This window comes from Camarhynchus parvulus, chromosome 8, assembly GCF_901933205.1.
Source record: "Camarhynchus parvulus chromosome 8, STF_HiC, whole genome shotgun sequence".
In the NCBI taxonomy this organism is placed as follows: Eukaryota; Metazoa; Chordata; class Aves; order Passeriformes; family Thraupidae; genus Camarhynchus; species Camarhynchus parvulus.
This window is the reverse complement of record NC_044578.1, coordinates 27,954,909-27,974,406: the sequence shown is the minus strand read 5'-3', so window position 1 is coordinate 27,974,406 and position 19,498 is coordinate 27,954,909. Positions and strand designations below refer to the sequence as shown.

Here is a 19,498-nt window from a genome sequence, read left to right as displayed (position 1 = left end):
GGTGGTCCCTGGTGACCTTGCCCATCCTGTGATGCTCTGAAATGTCACTTTTTAAATCTCCAGCCCTGCAAACACACTTGGGCAGTCCTGAAATGAAACCCCATTGGATTTGTTGGGAAACTGCTCCAATGAAGGCAGGAATGATGCTTTTGATTCTATGTTTTTAGAAAGTTAATTTATTATTCTATTCTATTCTATTCTATTCTATTCTGGAATATAGAAAAGGTACTGAATGCTAAAAAGATAATAATGAAAACTCGTGACTCTTTTTAGAGTTTTGACACAGCTTGGCCCTGATTGGCTAATGAGTTCAAACAACTCACACTGGAGACTAATGAAATAATCACTTGTGGGTAAACAATTTTCAAACACATGAGCACAACACAGGAGAAGCAAATGAAATAAGAAAAATTTTTTTGAAGCTTCTTAGCTTCTCAAGAGAAAAATCTTATACAAAAGAATTTTTTCAGAGGATATAAATGCCACAAAACCTTTCCCCTCTCCCTGCTGGGGCAAATTTCTTGCCTTCAGAGCAGGTCCCTGGTGGCGCCTCAGTGCTGGCTGTGGTCGCTGTCAGCCCATCTGCTCAGCTCAGGATGGGAATTTCACAGGAGACCCCACTGTGTCTGCCCCAAACAGAGCAATACCACATTTCTTATCTGCTGTCTTTCTTCACCAGATCTGGGGCTGAGACCCACCCGTGGAGACCCTGCAGCTGGAAGAGGAGAAGGAAGAGAAAAAGGAGCCCCGTCCTGCAGCAGGAGGGAGCTGTTCCCCTGGCAGGAGGAGGAATCTGCTCCCCAGGTGGGTGTTTGATCCTGCTCTGGTCTTTGTGCCAGACCTGGGGGTAGGACAGTGTCCCACAATGTCCCCAGCAGCGGGGCCACCTCACGAGGTGGCGCTGTCAAACCAGGAATGCGAAGCTGTTCCCAGCGGCAGCAGCAGGGCTCTGCATCTCAGAGCCAGGGAGGACAGGGACAGCTCCGAACTGATTGTGGGGCTGGTCACTGTGCCAAAACCCAAAGTGATGTGGGGAAGGGGCAGCTGTGAGCCACAGAACACCTGCTCGTCCCAGTGGTGCCAGGCAGAGCTGCGGGAAGGAGTTATGGGGAGGAGCAGCTCCCATCGTGGATCCGTAATGATTTCTGCAGCTGAGCCCAAGAGATAAGAGGGGGGCATAGGAATGAACTGGAGTGGTGGCTGTCTCATACCTAAAAGACTCAAAAATCCTCATAAAAAGGTCATAACTTAAAAAAAAACCCCACATTTTCCAGTTGGCAACTGAGCCAAGTAGGCTCTTCAATAGGAAGAGCCCAGTAGGATCCTCAGAGTCTGGGGTGGCTCCTTGGGTGCTCATCCAGCTCTGGACTGGCCCCAGTGGGACTGTGATGGCTTCTGCCAGAAAAAAAAAAATAAGGTTGTGAGAAGGAATTGGCCAACATGGTGACTGTGGGAGGGCACAGGGCCATTTCCATGGAGTTTCTCCCCAAGAGGAGACCCCAAGAGGTCTGGCAGGATGAAGCTCTTCTCTCCTGGCTGCAGCTTCCCAGGTTTTCCCAGGGCACAGGGTGTCCTCACAAGAGGAGCTCACGTGAGCTGGGTGGCTATTTAGGAAAAAGAAACCAAAAAAAGTTTGAAAAAAATAAAGTGGACACAGGAGCAGAGCCCAGATTTAGAAGGAAGCTCAGAGTGGCTGGACTCCATAAAAAGATAAGGGCAGGGTTGCAACATCAAACACGTCAGGAGGGCTTTGCTGCCCCTCTGCCCCAGCCCAAATCACCTACACTGACACGGGGAGCAGCCCTGGGGTGATGAGGGCAGAGCCCCACGTTCCCAGAGGGGATGGGCTGGGGTTTTTCTCCTTGCCCAACATCAGCTGGCACTGCTCCCCAGCGTGGCAAAGTCCAAGGCTGCCCAAACACAATGTCAGCCTCACTGCCTGGGGTCACTGGGCACTCACAGCCCCCCCAGCAGCCCAGCTTGGCCCTTTTGGTGCCATCAGGAGGGTAGGGGGTGTTTCCCACACACCCCAAACACCTCAGCATTGCTCTGGCTCTGGGTGATGGTCTGCAGAGCCAGAAATCTGGGGAGCTCCAGCCTGAGTGCACAAACCTGCTCTCCCCCTTAGCATAAGTATTAAATATAAGTAATATAAGTATGTCCTCGCCACAAGCTTTTGGGGGAAAATTTGGAATTTTCCCCCCCTGTACAGCCTAATGCTCTTTTCATATAAATAGTTTATAGGACATTAGGCCCACAGCACCTTAAAAGTGGAGTTTCCCAAGGCTGAGGAATTCCAGCTCAGCCTTAAATATGAATTTCTTTCTTGAACACACTGCAACGATTTTTCACATGTGATTTCCACGCTCAGTCTCCCGAGTGCATGAGATCTGTTTGCTCGGCAAGCACACCACTGGTGTTTCCTTGGGGAGTATTTTTGAGCCTGTTGCCACCTGTCTGTGGTTTCTTTGCTCGGGACTGTCCCTTACAGCTGACAGCCCCTGTGGCAGGCTCTGCCTTCACTTGTGTCCCCTCCAGCTGAAGCAGAACCACTGGTGTAACCTTATCCCAGCCTCTGGGGCTGTTGACTTCAGCAGCCTGGGTTAAATATGTGTTGTGGCAGGACAGGGACCTAATTCAGCCACAAGGGAGGGACATGGGCAGCAGCACTTTGCTGTTACAATTAATAATATATAATTTTTATAATTAATAATTATTTTTATATTTTTTTTATTTTATAATTTACTATGTCAGGCCCAGATTCACCACTTCATCCACTCAGGCAGCAGTTTGAGGATTTCTGCCCGGTCACTTATGGAGATGTGAGGTGTGTTAGGCTGAGATTAACAGCTAACACAGCCCCAGCCTGGCTGGGAGTGCTTTTAAACAGTGTGAACTGAAAATGGAGGGGGGAAATATCCCGACAAAAACAACCCTGACCAATTTCCAGCAGCGGGGAAAGGCATGTGCTGAACTCTCCCTGGGCTATTCTCCACCCTTGTACAGAACGAACTGAGCCAAGCAATGCCTGGGTCTCAAATCCCGCCTGCCCCTGACGTTCTCATCTTCCAGCTTCCCCCCTTGGCTGCTGCTGAAGGCGAGCACGTGCTCGGGGAAGGTGCTGGCCCCAGGGCAAGCTCTGCAGAGCACAGCAGGTAGGGGCTGGCAGCCGGGAGTGCCCCTGGATCCGGGCAGGGGGCTGCTGGGGCATGGGGCAGTGCCAGGGGCTCCTGGGAGGGGCGCCAAGCCGAGCGGCGGTGTCACAAACGCCAATCACTTGCTTTTAAAAGTTGAATAGTAATCAAATGGTTATAAAAATAGCAATATAATTAGAGGAATAAAAATTTTGGACAATTTGGATTAGGCGTCCCGTGGCTGCTATCTTGCTGCGAGTCCTTTCTTTAAAAAAAAGTATCTTATATAGCATAGTTTCTATTTTAACATTATGTTATAACCTAAAACTATATTTAACACACTACTTAAGAAAATGAGTACATAATTTATATATATATAGAAAACAACACATAACTTTCTAACATAACACATTTAATATTCATTTTAATATTTCCAAAAGCCCAATATAAAATATGCATTTTTCACAGGTGGGCATGGGGACAGGTGGCTCAGAGAGGGCTGGGGAGGGAGGTGACTGTAAGAATGTGCTTCTTGTTACTATTTTTTGTCTTTTTAAAAAGGAAAAAAAGCTTAGAATTATTTTTTTTTTTTTTAGTGTTGGAAGCAGAAAAGTTTTAATAAAAGGCAAAATAACAAAACTCCTTACAGAGAAAACTTGAGCCAGGTGCAAGAGGTTCTTGCTCCTGGTAAAACACCCCACAAAAGCAATTAGTTCCTTTGTGCTCTTCTTTTTCTAGTGAATTGCTTAGGGAAGACTTTTTGGCGACCGTCCAATTAGCTGTCCTTAAGTTTGAGGTGAAGTCCCCAAAGTCCTATGAGGTGTCTTTTTACCTAATTGAAGAAAGAAACTGGTGCCAGCACCTGGGCTGTCCTGGGGGCCGTGCCCCAAGGTCCCTCTTCCCCCTGTGCATGGTCCAGGGAGCTGAATGGGGAGGGAGGGGTTTTTTTTCTTTCACTCTGCGTGTGCCTCTGCAAGTTTGCACTGATTAATTTGCTTTCCTGAACTGGCCCAGGTGATCTGCTCTGGAAAGGCTGAAAGCCCAAGGTCCCTCTTCTTTCTGTGCGTGGTCCAGAGAGCTGAATGAGGAGGGAGGGGTTTGGGTTTTTTTTCTTCACTCTGCGTGTAACTCTGCAAGTTTGCACTGATTAATTTGCTTTCCTGAACTGGCCCAGGTGATCTGCTCTGGAAAGGCTGAAAGCCCTGTGGCCACCAGCCCACGGCCACCCTTGACCCTGGCAGCATCTTCAAAGGGAGCATGGGGCTGCTGCGGAGCGTGCAATGTTTGCTCACAGCCAGGGCCAGCAGCTGCTGCCTGCCTGCCCTGGGAGGTTTCGTCAGCATCCTGCAGCGCTCCGGGGGACACTGCTCAGCCACTGCTGCTTGCACAAGGTCAGTGCCCCCAGGGCCCTCATCCCCCACACCCCACGGGGGCTCGGTCACTTCTGAGCTAAGCGCTGGCTCGGGTGTTGGGTTGGTTTTTCCAGCCCTGGGTGAAACGTGCTGCATGTCCAGGTGTGCCAGGCTGGGGGCACCTCGGGAGGCCACCAGGAGCTGCTGGCATGGGCCCAGGCAGAGGCAGCTGTGCCCAGGGGTGGGCAGGGGTGGCGGTGATGCAATATCAGGACAGGCAGCCTGTGGCTGAGGTCACTTGGGCGCAGTTCAGTTGCTCATGCAGGGCCTCCCAGCACAAAGCACTTCCCTGGATGCATCTGAAAGTCACAGAATCACAGAATCACAGGGTTGGAAGAGACCTTCAAGCTCATCGAGTCCAACCCAGCCCCAACACCTCAACTAAACCCTGGCACCCAGTGCCACATCCAGGCTTTGTTAAACACACCCAGGGATGGGGACTCCACCACCTCCCTGGGAAGCCATTCCAAAACTTTATCACTCTTTCTGTGAAAAACTTTTAACTAATATCCAACCTGTATTTCCCTTGGTGCAGCTTGAGGCTGTGTGCTCTGGTTGTGTCAGTGCTGCCTGGAGAAAGCCCAGCCCCACCTGAGCACAGCCACCTTATTTAGCTCAATTTAGGAGTGTGTTGAGTGTGGGGAGAGGAGAGATGCTGAAGATGCTCCTGCTCATTGCAGGGGGTTGGACTTGATGACCTTCAGGTCCCTTCCAAACCAAACCAAAGCATTCTGTGATTCCATGATGCTATGCCCATCCCTCCTCCCTCCCAGCTGTGCCACTGTTCGAGGCTGGGGCATTTTGGGTGTGTTCAGCCTCCTCCTGGGACCTGGGATCACAACAAAATGGGCAATTCCTCCTCCCTGTGTGACATCTCTGTTGGGGAAAAAAGCCCAAAATAACAACATTCTACTTCAGAATTTTTCTTTAGTGCTGGTGAAAAAATCAATGGGTACCTGGGCTTAGCAGTCTGGGTCTGCAACCTGTTGGGCTTGAGATCCCAGGATCTGGGGTGAGGATCACAGTGCTGGGAAATCCCCAAAAGCCATCAGCCACTGCCCCAGGGCCTGAGCCACATGGAAATTTCATATCCTATCTATTTAACCCTCAAGTTGCCACTCTTCTCTTCCCACCCACCCCCCTACCCCCCCAATGGTGTGACATTCCTGCAGTTTAAGGCATTCCCAAATGGAAGACAGGGATGGACGGGGACACACGGACAAGGGATGGGTCACAGCAGCCCCAGCAAGGCACAGTGCAGAGGGAAGCCTTGATCCTTTACTGCCTGGCTGCTGGCTGGAGCTGGAAAAGGGGAGGAATGCCTCATGCTAGCTGGGAGAAACTCATCCTGCTCCCCACAGCTTCCCTGGAGAGCGCAGGGACACGGCTGTGCCCTGTCCCTGAGGGTTTGCCTTGGAGGCAGGAGGCTGCAAAGTCCAGCCTGCCCAACCCTCCTAACTCAGCAGCCACTTCCCAACCTTGGCACTTGTCTCAGGATATCAAACTGTGCCGGCGGGAAGCGCCGGGCCGGGCCAATAAAGGCAATAAAGGTGTTCCCACGAATTAACAGCAGGAAGAAGGAAAAACCTGAGCCAGCTGGGACTCACCCCTGGAAGGGGACATTGTCTCGCCCTCTGGCTGTGCCTGTGGCCCTTTGAAGGTGGATTTCAATCCACTCCTGGGTGGTGTCACCTGTTGGCACCGAGCCCTCCCCAGCTGCCCCCCAGGAGGGTTTTGTTGGTGACACTGGGGGTCATTCGGGCATGCAGCTGGGCCAAAGCACAACCCGAGCAGGCTTTCCCAAAAAAATTATTAAAAAAAAAAATTTAAAAAGAAAGTAAGTTAAATTTTTAAAAAGCATAGCCTGAGCAGGCTTTCTCAAAAAAAAAAATTTAAAAACTATTCAGTGACACCAGGGGTCACTGGAGCACGCAGCTGGGCCAAAGCAGAGCCACAGCCTGAGCAGGCTTTACCAAAAAAATTTAAAAAAACATATATTAAATTTTTAAAAAGCACAGCCCAAGCTGGCTTTCCCCAAACAATAATTTAAAAATTATTTAGCAACACCGGGGGTCACTGGAGCACGCAGCTGGGCCAATTAAATTTTAAAAAGCACAGCCTGAGCAGGCTTTCCCAAAAAAAAATTTAAAAATTATTCAGCGACACCAGGGGTCACTGGAGCACGCAGCTGGACCAAAGCAGAGCCAAGCAGGCTTTTCCAAAAAATAATGTTAAAAAATTTAAAAAAAAAAAATTAGAAAAAAATAAACTAAATTAAACTTTTTGAAAAGCCCGTGAACGCTTTCTCCCCAAAAAAAGAAAAAGATAATTTAAAAAGAAAAAAAAATAAAAAGAAACTAAATTAAATATTTTTAAAAATAATATTTTTAGAAAGAAAATAAATTTTAAAAATTTTAAAAAATAAAAAAAGGCAAGCTGGAAGGGGAGGAGGGGAAGGAAGGCAGGCAGTAAACAAGCAGGGTGAGCCCAGCGAGGAGGCCCGGGAACGCTTCCCGGGAGAGGGCGCTGGGTCCGCGGCTGCCGCTTCTCTCCGGCTCCCAAACTCGTGCAGGGCGAGCACAGGGGCTTGGGCATGAGCCAGCCAAACCCTCCGGGGCTGGCAGCTCCATCCTGCCACCCCCGCCACCACAGCCCTGCCCGCCCTGGGGGGCTCTGCCAGGCTGGGGGTTGCTGCCCGGTGCGGATTTTTGGGATGGAGAGATGATGTTTGCATCGTCCATTGCAACCTTCAGGGTCGGCTGGAGCTGCCCAGCCCCGAGGCTTGCAGGGCACGGGGGTCACCCCACTGCTCAGGGGCCTCCTCTTGTAAACATCTGGGTGTGTTCGAAGCCAAAGGTGGACAGCGTTACTGGGAAATGTGCAGGTAGCAGCCGTAATTCCAAGAATTTGGAGCTATCGGAGCTCTCAGATTAAAGAAACCCTCCACAAACCTAGGGAAGAGGGCTGGACACTGCTTTACGTTGCCTGTGGCTTGACAGCTCCCCTTTATGGGAGCTATTTTGGGCTCCTGCTCTGCTTCCTTTTACTCCAGCTGAGCTGTTAGATTTGGGTGACCACAGCTGAACATGCACTGAACGTGAGTTGCTGAGCTCATTTCCCGGGGTAAAACACCACGCTCGTTGGTTTGTTTGCGTGTTGGAGCCATTTCTCTGTGCTCAGGGTGCAGGAGCAGGGGTGGCGCTGGCAGGAGGCACTTTCTGGAGCGCTCAGGGCAGGCTGTTGCAATGCTCGGTGGCTCTGCCTTGCCCAAGCAATTCCAGGAGGAGGAAAGCACCCGAGTTTCACCTCGTTCTGGACAGCCTCGGGGGATTGCCACACACCCATGGCTGCTCCAAGGTGCTGGTGAGGACTGAGCCAAGCTGTCCCCGCAGGGAGGGTGGGGATCAGACTCTTGAGATGGGTGATAAATCAAAGCCTGGTTTTGGCCAACCCTTCCACCTCCTCCCTCCTGAGGATCCGGCTCTCCCTGGCCACTTTCCCTCTGGATTCTGGCTGTACAGTGCCCGTGTCCGTGGCCGGGTGGCTGGGATGGCCGGGAGGCTCCAGCTTCTCGAGGAATGGCAGCTCTGGTGCCATTTCCTGAGGCTGGCACGGGGCACAGCAGGCTCCTGTGGCTCCGTGGCAGGCGTGTGGGTGGCGTGTGCTCGCCCTGGGACCTGCGTGTGCCCTGGCGTGTGCACACACCGCTGCCAGTCCCGTCTGCTCCTGCTGCCGTGGCTCTCCCGCCCCTTGGGTCCGGAGTCTCTTGTCCCATCTCCTGGAGCTGCAGGAGATGGGACAAGCGACCCTGTGGGGTGGAGACCCGGACATGTGGAAAAACACTGGGCACTGCCTGCGGTTTGCTGGGCTCTCCCATGGTGGGGCTGGGGGATTTCTCCCCCCATCGAGTGATCCTTGCAGCGAGGCTCTGCAGATCCAGCTGCTGGAGGCTGTGACCTGCTCCAAGGAGGACAAGGGGGGCACAGAGGCTTTTGTCCCCCTCCCGAGAGCGGGCACCAAGCCAAAGGGGCTCGGTGGAGCTCCATGCCTCCCTCTCTCCCTGTTTTCCCGGGGCGGCCGGTTTCCATCCCTGCCAGCTCTGCCAAGGCAGCCTAATGTAAACGCTGCCGAAAGCCTTGGATCCGCTCCCGCCCGCCCAGGGACGAGGGGTTGTTTTTCCAGTCGGCAGCGCTGTTAAAAACACCCCGAACCCATCCAACCTCTCCGCTTTCTGCCCTCTCTACCCTCACTTTTCCGCACCCACCCGAGCGCCCCTTTGCGGGGGGCGGCCGGGCCGGAGCGGGAGGAGGCGGAGGAGGAGGAGGGAGGCGGGGTGGTGGCCCTGTCCCCCCTGCCGTGTCCCTCCCGTCCCGCCGCGCTGCCCAATCCGTGCGGCGGGGCCGGCGCTGCTCCGCCATAAAGGGGCGGCGGGCGCGGCCCCGGGAGCCGAGCGTGGGAGCCCCGCGCCCGCCCGGAGCCGCCGCCGAGCGCAGGTACCGGCCCGGGGGGACACGGGGACACCGGGGCTGTCGCTGCCCGCCACCCGCCACCCGCCGCAGCCCCGCGGGCACGGCAGGGCCGGGGAGGCAGCCCCGGGGAGATCTTCCAAGGGAAAATTCCTCCTATGGGGGAAGGGGAGGATGGAGGGGGGGAGGGTGGAGGAAGAGGCAGCTTGAGTTTTCTGCTGAAAACATTCCCTTTGCAGCTTTTGTGGGTTTTTTTTTGGTTTTTTTTACCCCCACGAGGCTGCCTGGAGAGGCACGCGTGGGAGATGCTTCTGGCAGGGCAGCGGGGTGGTGGGAGCCGCGGCGGGGTGGGCTGGGGACGGCTTATCCCGCAGGGATGTTGGAGCGACTTCCCCAGTCAGTCCGCATTCCCAAAGTGCCGGCATCCCCGAGCTCCCTGGAAAACAGCCGGTGCTGTGGGTCGGACACGAGTGGGCTGGCTGTGAGAGGAGCCCGGCCCGCAGGGCTCTGGGGATGCTGCAGCTCCCACGCACCGGTTCGAGAGCCATCCCGCTCCCCACTGCTGCTGGGGGCTCAGGGCTCCTGTGTGCTGCCTGTTGCTTTTCCTGCTGCCCTGGCACCGGGCTTGGATAACCTCGGCCGGGCTGAGAAGGCAGCTGGGGCAGAAAAGCCCTCCTCGATGATGCAGATTTATTAAGAAAGCCCCAGCTAAGCTTTCCTTGCATTAGCCTTGCTCTTGAGTGGGATGTGGAGGTGAAAAGTTCATGTGGGGCTAAGGAGCCCATTGGAAGTCTGTTGCATTGGTTTATTAGCAGGAGTTTAGTCTTTTGAAGGGTTTCTGGAGCAGGGCTAGCCTGAGCTGCTGTGTGTTCTCCCTGAGGAATGACAGGGAACCGCTGGAGATGGCAGCCAGCCCTGCGGCCGAGCTGCCTCCTGCTCCTCCCTGGCCTTGGGTGGGGACGGGGGGTGCTGAAAAATGTGGGCACGGAGGAAAGGGCTCACAGCTGGGGCTGTTTGTGATTCCCCCCTGCAGGAACCCCCTCGTCAGGACTGCAGCCATGGCCACCTCAGCGAGCTCCCACCTGAGCAAAGCCATCAAGCACATGTACATGAAGCTGCCGCAGGGGGAGAAGGTGCAGGCCATGTACATCTGGATCGACGGCACGGGGGAGCACCTCCGCTGCAAAACCCGCACGCTGGACCACGAGCCCAAGAGCCTGGAAGGTGAGAGGGCAGGTGCAGCACTCGTAGCCCCTCACTGGGTGGAGGAAGGATGCCATCTCTCTCTTCCCGTGGCAGAAGGATGGTTTTTAGGGAAGATGTTCCTCCTTGTGCCCTTCCAGTTACCTCTTTCCCCATATACCTCAGGGGGATGTTCCCAGCTCTCCAGATGTGGAGTTTCAGGGAGATGCCTGGGGCTGGGAGCCCGTCCTTGGTGCTGTCCCTGCCATGGAGGGGCTGCTGGCAGGGGCTGGGGGCTGTTGGCAGGGGCTGGGCTGCCCATTGACTCTTGAGTACTCGTTTTGGCCGGAAGTAGTTTGGCAGAAGAAAGTGCAGGGGAAAGAATGGAGCTATCCGGTGTAATTAAGAGCTTGTGTCCCTCAGAACAAACAGTCCCAGCTTACACAATAATAGCATTAGGATTTTCCCCAGGTTGCCATGGAGCTGGCTGGAGACAGTTATGAAATGAAAATACTGTGTGTGACTGAGCAGAATTATCTTTTTTCTTTTCTTTTTTTTTTTTTTTTTTTTTTTTTCTTTTCCCCTCTCTCCTTTCCCCTTTTCCCTCTGAGGGAGTGGTTGGCACAGCTCCTCTTGGAAATCTTAGTGCTTCCCATCCTCCCTCTTTCCCCCTGGGATATGGAGGAGATAACATTGCCTGGGTAGAGTTCTGGGCTTTGACCTGGAGGGTAGTGCTGAGGATGGAGGGGTGGGCAAGGGGCCACACTCCCCTTCCATGTGAGATTCCACCTTCTTAAGGCTTTGTAGCGTGATTGAGGGTATTCCATGGCTCCCCTCATTCCCACAGCTGGATGGTGGCTCCTGGTCTGCCCTCTCCCAGCTGAGGGGACCGGGTGCTTTGCTCATCCCTGTGGTTGTTGTGACACGGGAAATGTCCTCAGTGCTACTCTGTTCACTTAGGCTTGGCCAGCAGCCCAGCAACTTGTTATTTCCCAGGGTGGCCGGGGACTTGCACTCCTGTAATTTTTTTGCTTGTTTTGGGTTTGTTGGTTTTGTTTTTTTGCTTCCCCCACTTGGAACAAAATCAGCTGAGCTGGGACTAAACCTATTCTCTATGAGCATCTTCACCTCTGTCTTCCTGAAGGGCAGCAGGGATCCCGTGGGTCACTGTGGCTGGTTTCTCTCTTTGCTCCAGATCTCCCTGAGTGGAATTTCGATGGCTCCAGCACCTACCAGTCTGAAGGTTCCAACAGTGACATGTACCTGCGACCTGCTGCCATGTTTCGGGACCCTTTCCGCAAGGACCCCAATAAACTCGTTCTCTGTGAGGTCTTCAAGTACAACCGCCAGTCTGCAGGTGAATGAATGGACCTTCTCCCTCCTTCCCTTCTCCTGGTGGAGGTGGTGTTCCAGGGAAGGGGAATGGGAACCCTGCCCAATGCTGTCTGTGCCCTTAGCATGACACAGAAATAATGTGAAAGTAAAGAGCAAACGAAGTGCTGGTGATGGACTGAAGGGCTGGGCTTGGGATTCTTCAATGCTGCTGGGACTCAAAGTGTAAAATAAGTGGAAATGGGGAGTGGAGGTGGCATCACTCATGAGCCTCGTGTCGCTTTTCCGTTCCAGAGTCAAATCTCCGGCACACCTGCAGGAGGATTATGGACATGGTGTCCAACCAGCACCCCTGGTTTGGGATGGAGCAGGAGTACACTCTCCTGGGGACAGACGGACATCCGTTTGGCTGGCCTTCCAATGGCTTCCCTGGACCCCAAGGTAATCCTCTGGGAGCCTGGACCAAGTCAAGAGTGTTTGAACTGAAATCTGTGTGGCACAGCTTCAGGAGAGTTGAGGGCTCCAAGGTGTTCCTAGAACCGAAGGTGGACGGTAGAAAGTGGAATATTGGCAAAAACCAACCACGAGATTAAATTTGTTGCAGAAAGGCTGAGGTGGGGATTGGCCACATCCAAATTTGCTGCTGGGTTTGTTGGTCTGCAGGGGACTTAAACTCAGGGGCAGACTTAAACTCGGGGTGAACTTGCTCTCCATGAAGGTTCTACCCTGCTGGTTCTTCCATGAAAAACACACCTTGGGGCTTTTGAAGAGTTCTCTGTGAGTGCTGGGTGTTCAGTGGATGTCAGGCTTTTTCCCTGTGGAGGCTGATGTTGCCCTGTGCTGTTGCAGGTCCGTATTACTGCGGTGTGGGGGCAGACAAAGCCTATGGCAGGGACATTGTGGAGGCCCACTACCGAGCGTGCCTTTATGCCGGCGTGAAAATCGGAGGAACCAACGCAGAAGTGATGCCAGCCCAGGTAAATCATTCTAAGATGCTTCATGGAGTGAGAGAATAGCATGGAAAAACCCCAGGCAGGGGGAGCTGTGTGTGCCTGCTCTGACCTGTGTGGCTGTCAGCATCAGGGGGTGGGAGGTGCCTGTCTCCACCCCACTGAGCCCCTGACCCTCCTCCTTGCAGTGGGAGTTCCAGGTGGGACCATGCGAGGGGATTGAGATGGGCGATCACCTCTGGATCGCGCGCTTCATCCTGCACCGGGTGTGCGAGGACTTCGGGGTCGTGGTGTCCTTCGATCCCAAACCCATCCCTGGGAACTGGAACGGTGCTGGCTGCCACACCAACTTCAGCACCAAGAGCATGAGGGAAGAAGGAGGTCTCAAGTAAGTGTTTGGGTTGTTCACTGGGCAGCAGGATTTTTTGGGAGTTTGGTGCTTGGCGTGACATCTGAGTCTTCTGGATAGGGTTTTTTTGGTCGTTTTGTTTTTGTGGTTTCTTTTTTTTTCTTAGTATGTATTTTTTTTTTTTATAATGACACATTCTTGTCTTGATGCTTGGTGGGCAATTCAGCCAGCAGTACAGCTCCACCAGTACAGAATGCAGCTATCTCTAACAGCCTGTCCAGCTCCTGACCTCCCAGTGCTGGGAACAAACAAACAAACCAACTCAGCACAGGACTTTTAAAATGATATTTTTATAGCCATGATGAAAGAGAAAGACCATTTGCTTCATCTGGGCAAGGCTGCCATGTTTTCTTAGGAGATGAGCATCCTAAAAATGCAAACTGTGAGTTCCTGCACATGACTGTTGTGCAGTCAGGGACGGTGTGTCGCTGGAGCTGTGTGGAGGGATCCATCCTGGCAGCTCTGGTTTTTTGCCATAATCTTAGTGCTGCCCTGAGATAACGGGACTCTGTGAGCTTCATGAATAGAAACCCCAGTGTTGAGAGCTCTCCTGTCTGAGAGCAGGTGGAAATGGGAAGTTTAACTGTGAATGTCTCACAGATGGCACTCCCTGGGTGCCTGTGGGGTTTGGCCATGAGGACTTTTCTGGGTCAGCAACAAGAGTGGAGAGAAACCCCATGCTGGGATGAACAGCCAAGTGGGCCGTGGGGCACAAGGCATCATCACAAAGTGCCCTGGGGACTCTGATTAATCTTGTTGTCACTTTGACATGACAGTCCAGAGGTGTTCAGCTCGTCCCATCCCTCACTGTGCCACCCCTGTCCCTCCCTCCCTCCCTCCCTCTGCAGGCACATCGAGGAGGCCATCGAGAAGCTGAGCAAGCGCCACCAGTACCACATCCGCGCCTACGACCCCAAGGGGGGGCTGGACAATGCCCGGCGCCTGACGGGCTTCCACGAGACCTCCAACATCAATGAGTTCTCGGCCGGCGTGGCCAACCGCGGCGCCAGCATCCGCATCCCGCGCAACGTGGGCCACGAGAAGAAGGGCTACTTCGAGGACCGCCGGCCCTCGGCCAACTGCGACCCCTACGCCGTGACAGAGGCGCTGGTCCGCACGTGTCTCCTCAACGAAACCGGGGACGAGCCTTTTGAGTACAAGAACTGAGCAGACTGCGCCCCGCGGCCGCCGCCGCCGCCTCCCCCCGCGCTCCCCGCGCCCCTAAAGTTCCCTTCTAGCTGTAATCCCGAGGGTACAAGATAACATGTTTCGTGTCTCAGTAACTCTTGTTGTCTTGAGGTGGGGGAGGAGGGCAGGTTTAGTTTTATCCGTGTCTGTTTGTCGTTGACTCTTCGGAAGATGAGAGGAGAACGGGGTGTTAGAGAACTTTTAACCACTGTTTGTTGTTTTTTTTTGTCTAATTCATGTGTACGTCTGATGGGATCCTGTGGCTTCCAGGGACAGACTGCACACGCAGAAAGCGTGTAGGAGAGGAGAAAGCTTAAAACAGAGCCAGATTTGGGGGGCCAGCCCCACTGCTGACTGATGGCTGTCTGAGGTTGGTGCCTCTCTGTGGAGAAGGGAAGATGAGAGCTGTGGTGACGGGAGCTGTGCGTGTGCTCCTGCCTGTTTGGGTACGTGACAGGGACATCATCGCCCTCCGGCCACTCTGAGGTTTCTGGGAATCTTCTGGCATTGAGGAGAACTCTTGGTTCTGTCACTGGAAGTCAACCCATCTCTGGCTCATAACACAGAGTGAAGTAGTATTTTTCTATTTAAATATAAAAACAGAAAAAAAAGAAAAGAAAGTGTTTTTTTCTTGGAAGAGATGACGTTCCAACGCCTCATCCAGCCGGAGCGGGCAGAGCTCTTACGGATGCAGTCGGATGCAGGTGGGACTGAGGGTGAGCTCGGAGGGAGACTGGGATGAGATTTGTTCCAGCATGGAGTGGAGCTTGCAGGAGGGGGTTCCCAGAGCAGGAAGCCTGCCAGAAGCATTTGTTACTGTAATTCAGGTGGCCGTGACATGCTCAGAGTGGGAGGAAGGTGTCCTGAACCAAGAGTTGACTGGTCAACAGCGTTCTGGACAGAGCTGTGGCTGTGTCACCTGTCCAGCAGGGCTAGCATGTCACTAAAGCAGGGCTTTGGATAAAGGTTAAAACAAAAAAAAAAGAAGTTTTAGATTTTTTTTTTTCATAATTAATGTTCTTAGTTTCTCCGACTGAATCGTTTTACAGAGACCGTTGATGCCACTGTTGTGTCCTGGCTCTCTCGGGCTGCCTGCCATGCAGCCAGGATGATGGGGGCTAGGAGAAGGGAAGGGAGAGGCCACCTGGCCCTCCCAGCCAGCCCTGGCACTCCCAGCTGCTGCTGAGGGATTCAGACGTTCTGGGATTTTACACTTGGGTATCTTAGATGGTGCCAGTTATATTCTGTTGCATAAGGACTTCTTCCCAGTAGGTTTCTTTTTTTTTTTTTTTTTTTTGTAATAAAAAAAGGAAAAAAGAACCAAACCTTCAATCTGACCTCTGCAGCCTCTTTTTGTACGTGTGTTGCCTTCACCGTTTGAAAGGATTTTGACTCTGATAGTGGGTAGATGTGGCTTTTCATTTGGGGAGGGGCAGGGGTCTTTCAATCCACGTGTGCTCTCCAGAAAATGGGAATTTGTCAGCAGGGGTTGGTTCTGTGGTGAGGGATGGTCCAGCTCTGGCTTGCATGGGATTCTTTTGTGATGGGGAAGGGCCTGAGCTTGTGAATGTCCATAGGGAGGGTTAGGGGGTTGCTACAGATGTTTGTGCATTTCCCAGCCTCCTCCTCCTCACAAGTTCTACAGGACAGAGAAATCCTACAGAAAACAAAACCCCAGCAAACTTAATTTAAAAGGGAGCTTTGTGGAAGAAGAACCTTTCCCATTCTCCCTGAGAGAGACATGAGAAAATGCTGCTCGTCCTCCTTTGGCACAAGCCCAGTCATTCAGGAAAATAACCCAGGCAGTAGAAATGTGTCACTTTGCTCCCGTGGTCCTTTATTTAGCCCGTGGTGCCATTCCCCGGCTCCCCAGAAGGTGCTTCCATCAGGAGAGGATGCTTTAACCATTCCCACCTATAAATCTGGATTAACTGCACCTGAGCCTCCTGCTGGCCTGATGAGGTCATTCCTGCCATCACGTTTTTTATGGACCAGCTGTTTTTCTGTATCTCCCTCCTGGGGAACATTGGAGGCAGCACCTTCCTCCGCAAAATATCAAAATTACCCTGTCCCTGTGCCTGCTGTGACAGGAACAGAGGCGAAGTGAACACCTTTCCTTCCCTCCCATCCTGACACGGCCACAAGGACTTGGGAGCTGGGGTGCTGCAGCCAAAACAAACCCAGGGGTAACTCAGGAGCCTGGAAATCTTCAAGTTTTGTTCTGATTTGGGCTCAGGGGCAAGGCAGCTGCTGTTTCTGATGCATTCCAAGAAAATGTTACAGAAGAAAGGACTGGATTACACCTGAAATAAGAGAACTTTTCTAAAGGCATTGGCACAGAAGGAAGGAAAAGACATGGTTTGGTTTTCTGTTTGTTTTTCTTAAAGATCCTGTGCTTCCAAACACTGTGAATCATTGAAGCTGAATCTCCCTGCAGACACCCTTTCCTCCTGGGGAATAAAAAAAATTGGGAAAGGGGACATGGCTCAGTTTTGGCCACTAAGCATCAGCAAGGCAGGAGGAGCTGATGGGCAGCAGGTTTTGTGTTTTGCTCACAAATCATGGAATAGTTTGGGCAGGAGGAGTTGATGGGCAGCAGGTTTTGTGTTTTGCTCACAAATCATGGAATGGTTTGGGCAGGAGGAGCTGATGGGCAGCAGGTTTTGTGTTTTGCTCACAAATCATGGAATGGTTTGGGCAGGAGGAGCCGATGGGCAGCAGGTTTTGTGTTTTGCCATGGAATCATGGAATGGTTTGGGCAGGAGGAGCCGATGGGCAGCAGGTTTTGTGTTTTGCCATGGAATCATGGAATGGTTTGGGCAGGAGGAGCCGATGGGCAGCAGGTTTTGTGTTTTGCCATGGAATCATGGAATGGTTTGGGCAGGAGGAGCTGATGGGCAGCAGGTTTTGTGTTTTGCATTGGAATCATGGAATGGTTTGGGCAGGAGGAGCCGATGGGCAGCAGGTTTTGTGTTTTGCATTGGAATCATGGAATGGTTTGGGCAGGAGGAGCCGATGGGCAGCAGGTTTTGTGTTTTGCCATGGAATCATGGAATGGTTTGGGCAGGAGGAGCCAATGGGCAGCAGGTTTTGTGTTTTGCCATGGAATCATGGAATGGTTTGGTTTGGAAGGGACCTTGAATATCATCTCATTCCAAGCCCCTGGCATGGGCAGGGACACCTTCCTTGGGTTGCTTTGGGACAAACAGCATCTCCCTGTGCCATTGGGGTCTCTTGAGGAAGATGCCATCCACAGAGTGTCCCTCAGGTTGATAAGGGGAGCAGGAATCAGTCCTTTGCTCCTCCAGCTGCCCTGAATGAAAATTTAGGTCAGGAGCTTGATGCTTAATGGTTCCTCTTGTTCTCAGCTGAGAAAGCATTTATCCACTCACTGCACAATTACCCGGCTGAAAACAAGGTCAGAACAACATTGTGCAGGGAAATGGCTTTTCAGATCATTATTAAAAGTATAGGGGGAAGAAATGATTATAATGATTTAGAAGGGGGGAAGAAAATAATTTATTCCCCCTAGACATTGTTTTCTGACTTTTTTTGCCTAAAGCCTGCTTGCTGAATCTGCTTTGTAGTTACCTAAACACCATTTCCCAGCTCTGTAGGGTAGGGAGGCCTCCTCTTAAGGCCACAGGGCTCTTACAAATTGAGACTGAAACCCTCAGAAGCTGAATTTATGTCTTATGCATTCATAGAAAACATTTTGACTTTTGATCTGAGCCTCTCAGGAGGAAGTGAATCTCTTTTCTCTGTACTCACACATCCTTAAAATGTGAATAATGATATAGCAAGGATCGGTCCCAAAGGGTTTGCTGGGCACATCCAAGCATCAGGAACTGCTCCAAATGAAGCAGCCAAAAATAGCAGCAGCTTTTTGAAGTGCCTGTTGGTTGTGCTCCCTTTTAATCAAACACCAGCTTAGGAGACAAGGCTGCCCCTAACCCATTAATATATCTGCTCACATGCCAGCCTTTTCCCCACAGCTGGATTTTAAGGCAATCAAAAGAAGATTAGCCACAGCTCCCTTCAAACACAGCCTGGAGCACATGAGCTAATCAAGATCACACTTGAAGCATCTTTTTGTGCCAGGCTGTGCCAGCCCAGTTATTGCCTGCACACAAGGGGTTTTCCCTTTCTGCAGAGCCTGCTGCATCAGGTGAGGCTCTTTGGATTTCTCCTGCCCTTTCCCACTCCCACTGATGCTGCTCCAGGATCCCCATCCCTCTTCCATTACCATTTTTTGGGAGTTTTTCAGTGCTATTTGATCTTCCTTGATTACCTTTTGTTGGTAGGTCAGCTTTCACAGGCTGGCACAGCCTCTGGCTGAACACATCTGGAGGAGGAAGAGGAGGAATCAGCCAGCCTTAGCTGGGCCAAGATTTGCTGAGCTGACTTTTGGATGCCCTTACCTGGGGGAGAAGACAGGCAGGGAGGGAGAAGTTGCTGGGTGAAAGTGTTTTTATTTCCCCAATCTGTGTTTTCCCCTCTTCCTGGGGTGCTGATGCTGGGAGTGTCCTGCATCTCCTTCTGCCCCTAGGCACAGACTGCTGAGGGGGTGATTTGCTCTGCAAGAGCCTCTGTTTGGGCTTGAAGCTGCTGTTATCAGAGCAGCTTTGTTCTCTTGAAAAGCCCTTTGGAGCTCCAGCAGCTCCTCTGGTGTGGGGCCCGGCTGAGATCTACACTTGCAGTTCATCAGCTGATAAAAGTGATGAGCTTTCCACCTTAGGAGGAGGCCAGGGCATGTTCCAGAAGGGTGCTGGAGAAAGGTCAGGTGTGATAATTTCTTGTGTGAGCCCTTGTGTGATCTGGCAGAGCTGGGAGGGGACTCCTGCCATCACACACATCCATAGCCCAGCTCCAGCTGAGGCAGCATCTCATCCCACTTGTTCAGTTACTGATTAAACTGAGGACAGCTGCTTAGGGAACAAATGGGAGCTCTTGAAAGGGAAGATCTCCTCAGGCCTGCCTGGCTTCCCCAGCCAGCTGGCTGCAGAGTCAGACCTGGGCTGCCTCCTGAGTGGGTCCTCCACCCACGAGTGCTTCTCCAGGCTCTCCAGCTGGGACTGATGACCTATTTGCAGTTTCAACACGTCTGGTGTGGATGTAAATTGAACCCTGACTCTTTGCTTGCCGACAAAGAGGCCAGGCCATTGGTAGGATCAGCTTTTCCCCAGGCCATGCAGGTTGTGGGGGATATCAGTCACTGAGGGATGACTAAAAATGTCACTTGTGAATTGCCTGGCTCATGAGTGGTGATCTCAGTCTGAGCCTCGTGACTCCACCCTGAGCTGGGTGTCTGGGGACTGTTCCTCCTTTTTGTGCTTTGATCTCTGGTGGGAACGTGTGGAGAAGGGTTCTGGGCAGACACAATCCCACTGCTCTCCACTGAAGCATCATCTCCAGGGGCTCCATT

The 19,498-nt window shown here is 52.4% G+C and overlaps 1 protein-coding gene across 2 annotated transcripts; it reads left to right on the top strand.

Annotated features, from left to right (window-relative positions):
- Positions 1 to 4,444: 4,444 nt before the first annotated feature.
- GLUL (glutamate-ammonia ligase) lies at positions 4,445 to 15,405 on the top strand. Of its 2 annotated transcripts, none has more exons than XM_030953771.1 (7): positions 4,445 to 4,525; positions 10,046 to 10,236; positions 11,390 to 11,551; positions 11,821 to 11,967; positions 12,376 to 12,503; positions 12,665 to 12,864; positions 13,734 to 15,405. In XM_030953771.1, exons 2-7 carry the CDS (start codon positions 10,071 to 10,073, stop codon positions 14,050 to 14,052), a joined length of 1,122 nt encoding a protein of 373 aa, XP_030809631.1. In that variant the 5' UTR covers positions 4,445 to 4,525; positions 10,046 to 10,070; the 3' UTR covers positions 14,053 to 15,405. The 2 variants fall into 2 exon arrangements, with proteins under 2 accessions (XP_030809631.1, XP_030809632.1); XM_030953772.1 differs by lacking the exon at positions 4,445 to 4,525 and adding an exon at positions 8,985 to 9,039 and having other exon boundaries at positions 13,734 to 14,052.
- The last annotated feature ends 4,093 nt before the right edge of the window (positions 15,406 to 19,498 follow it).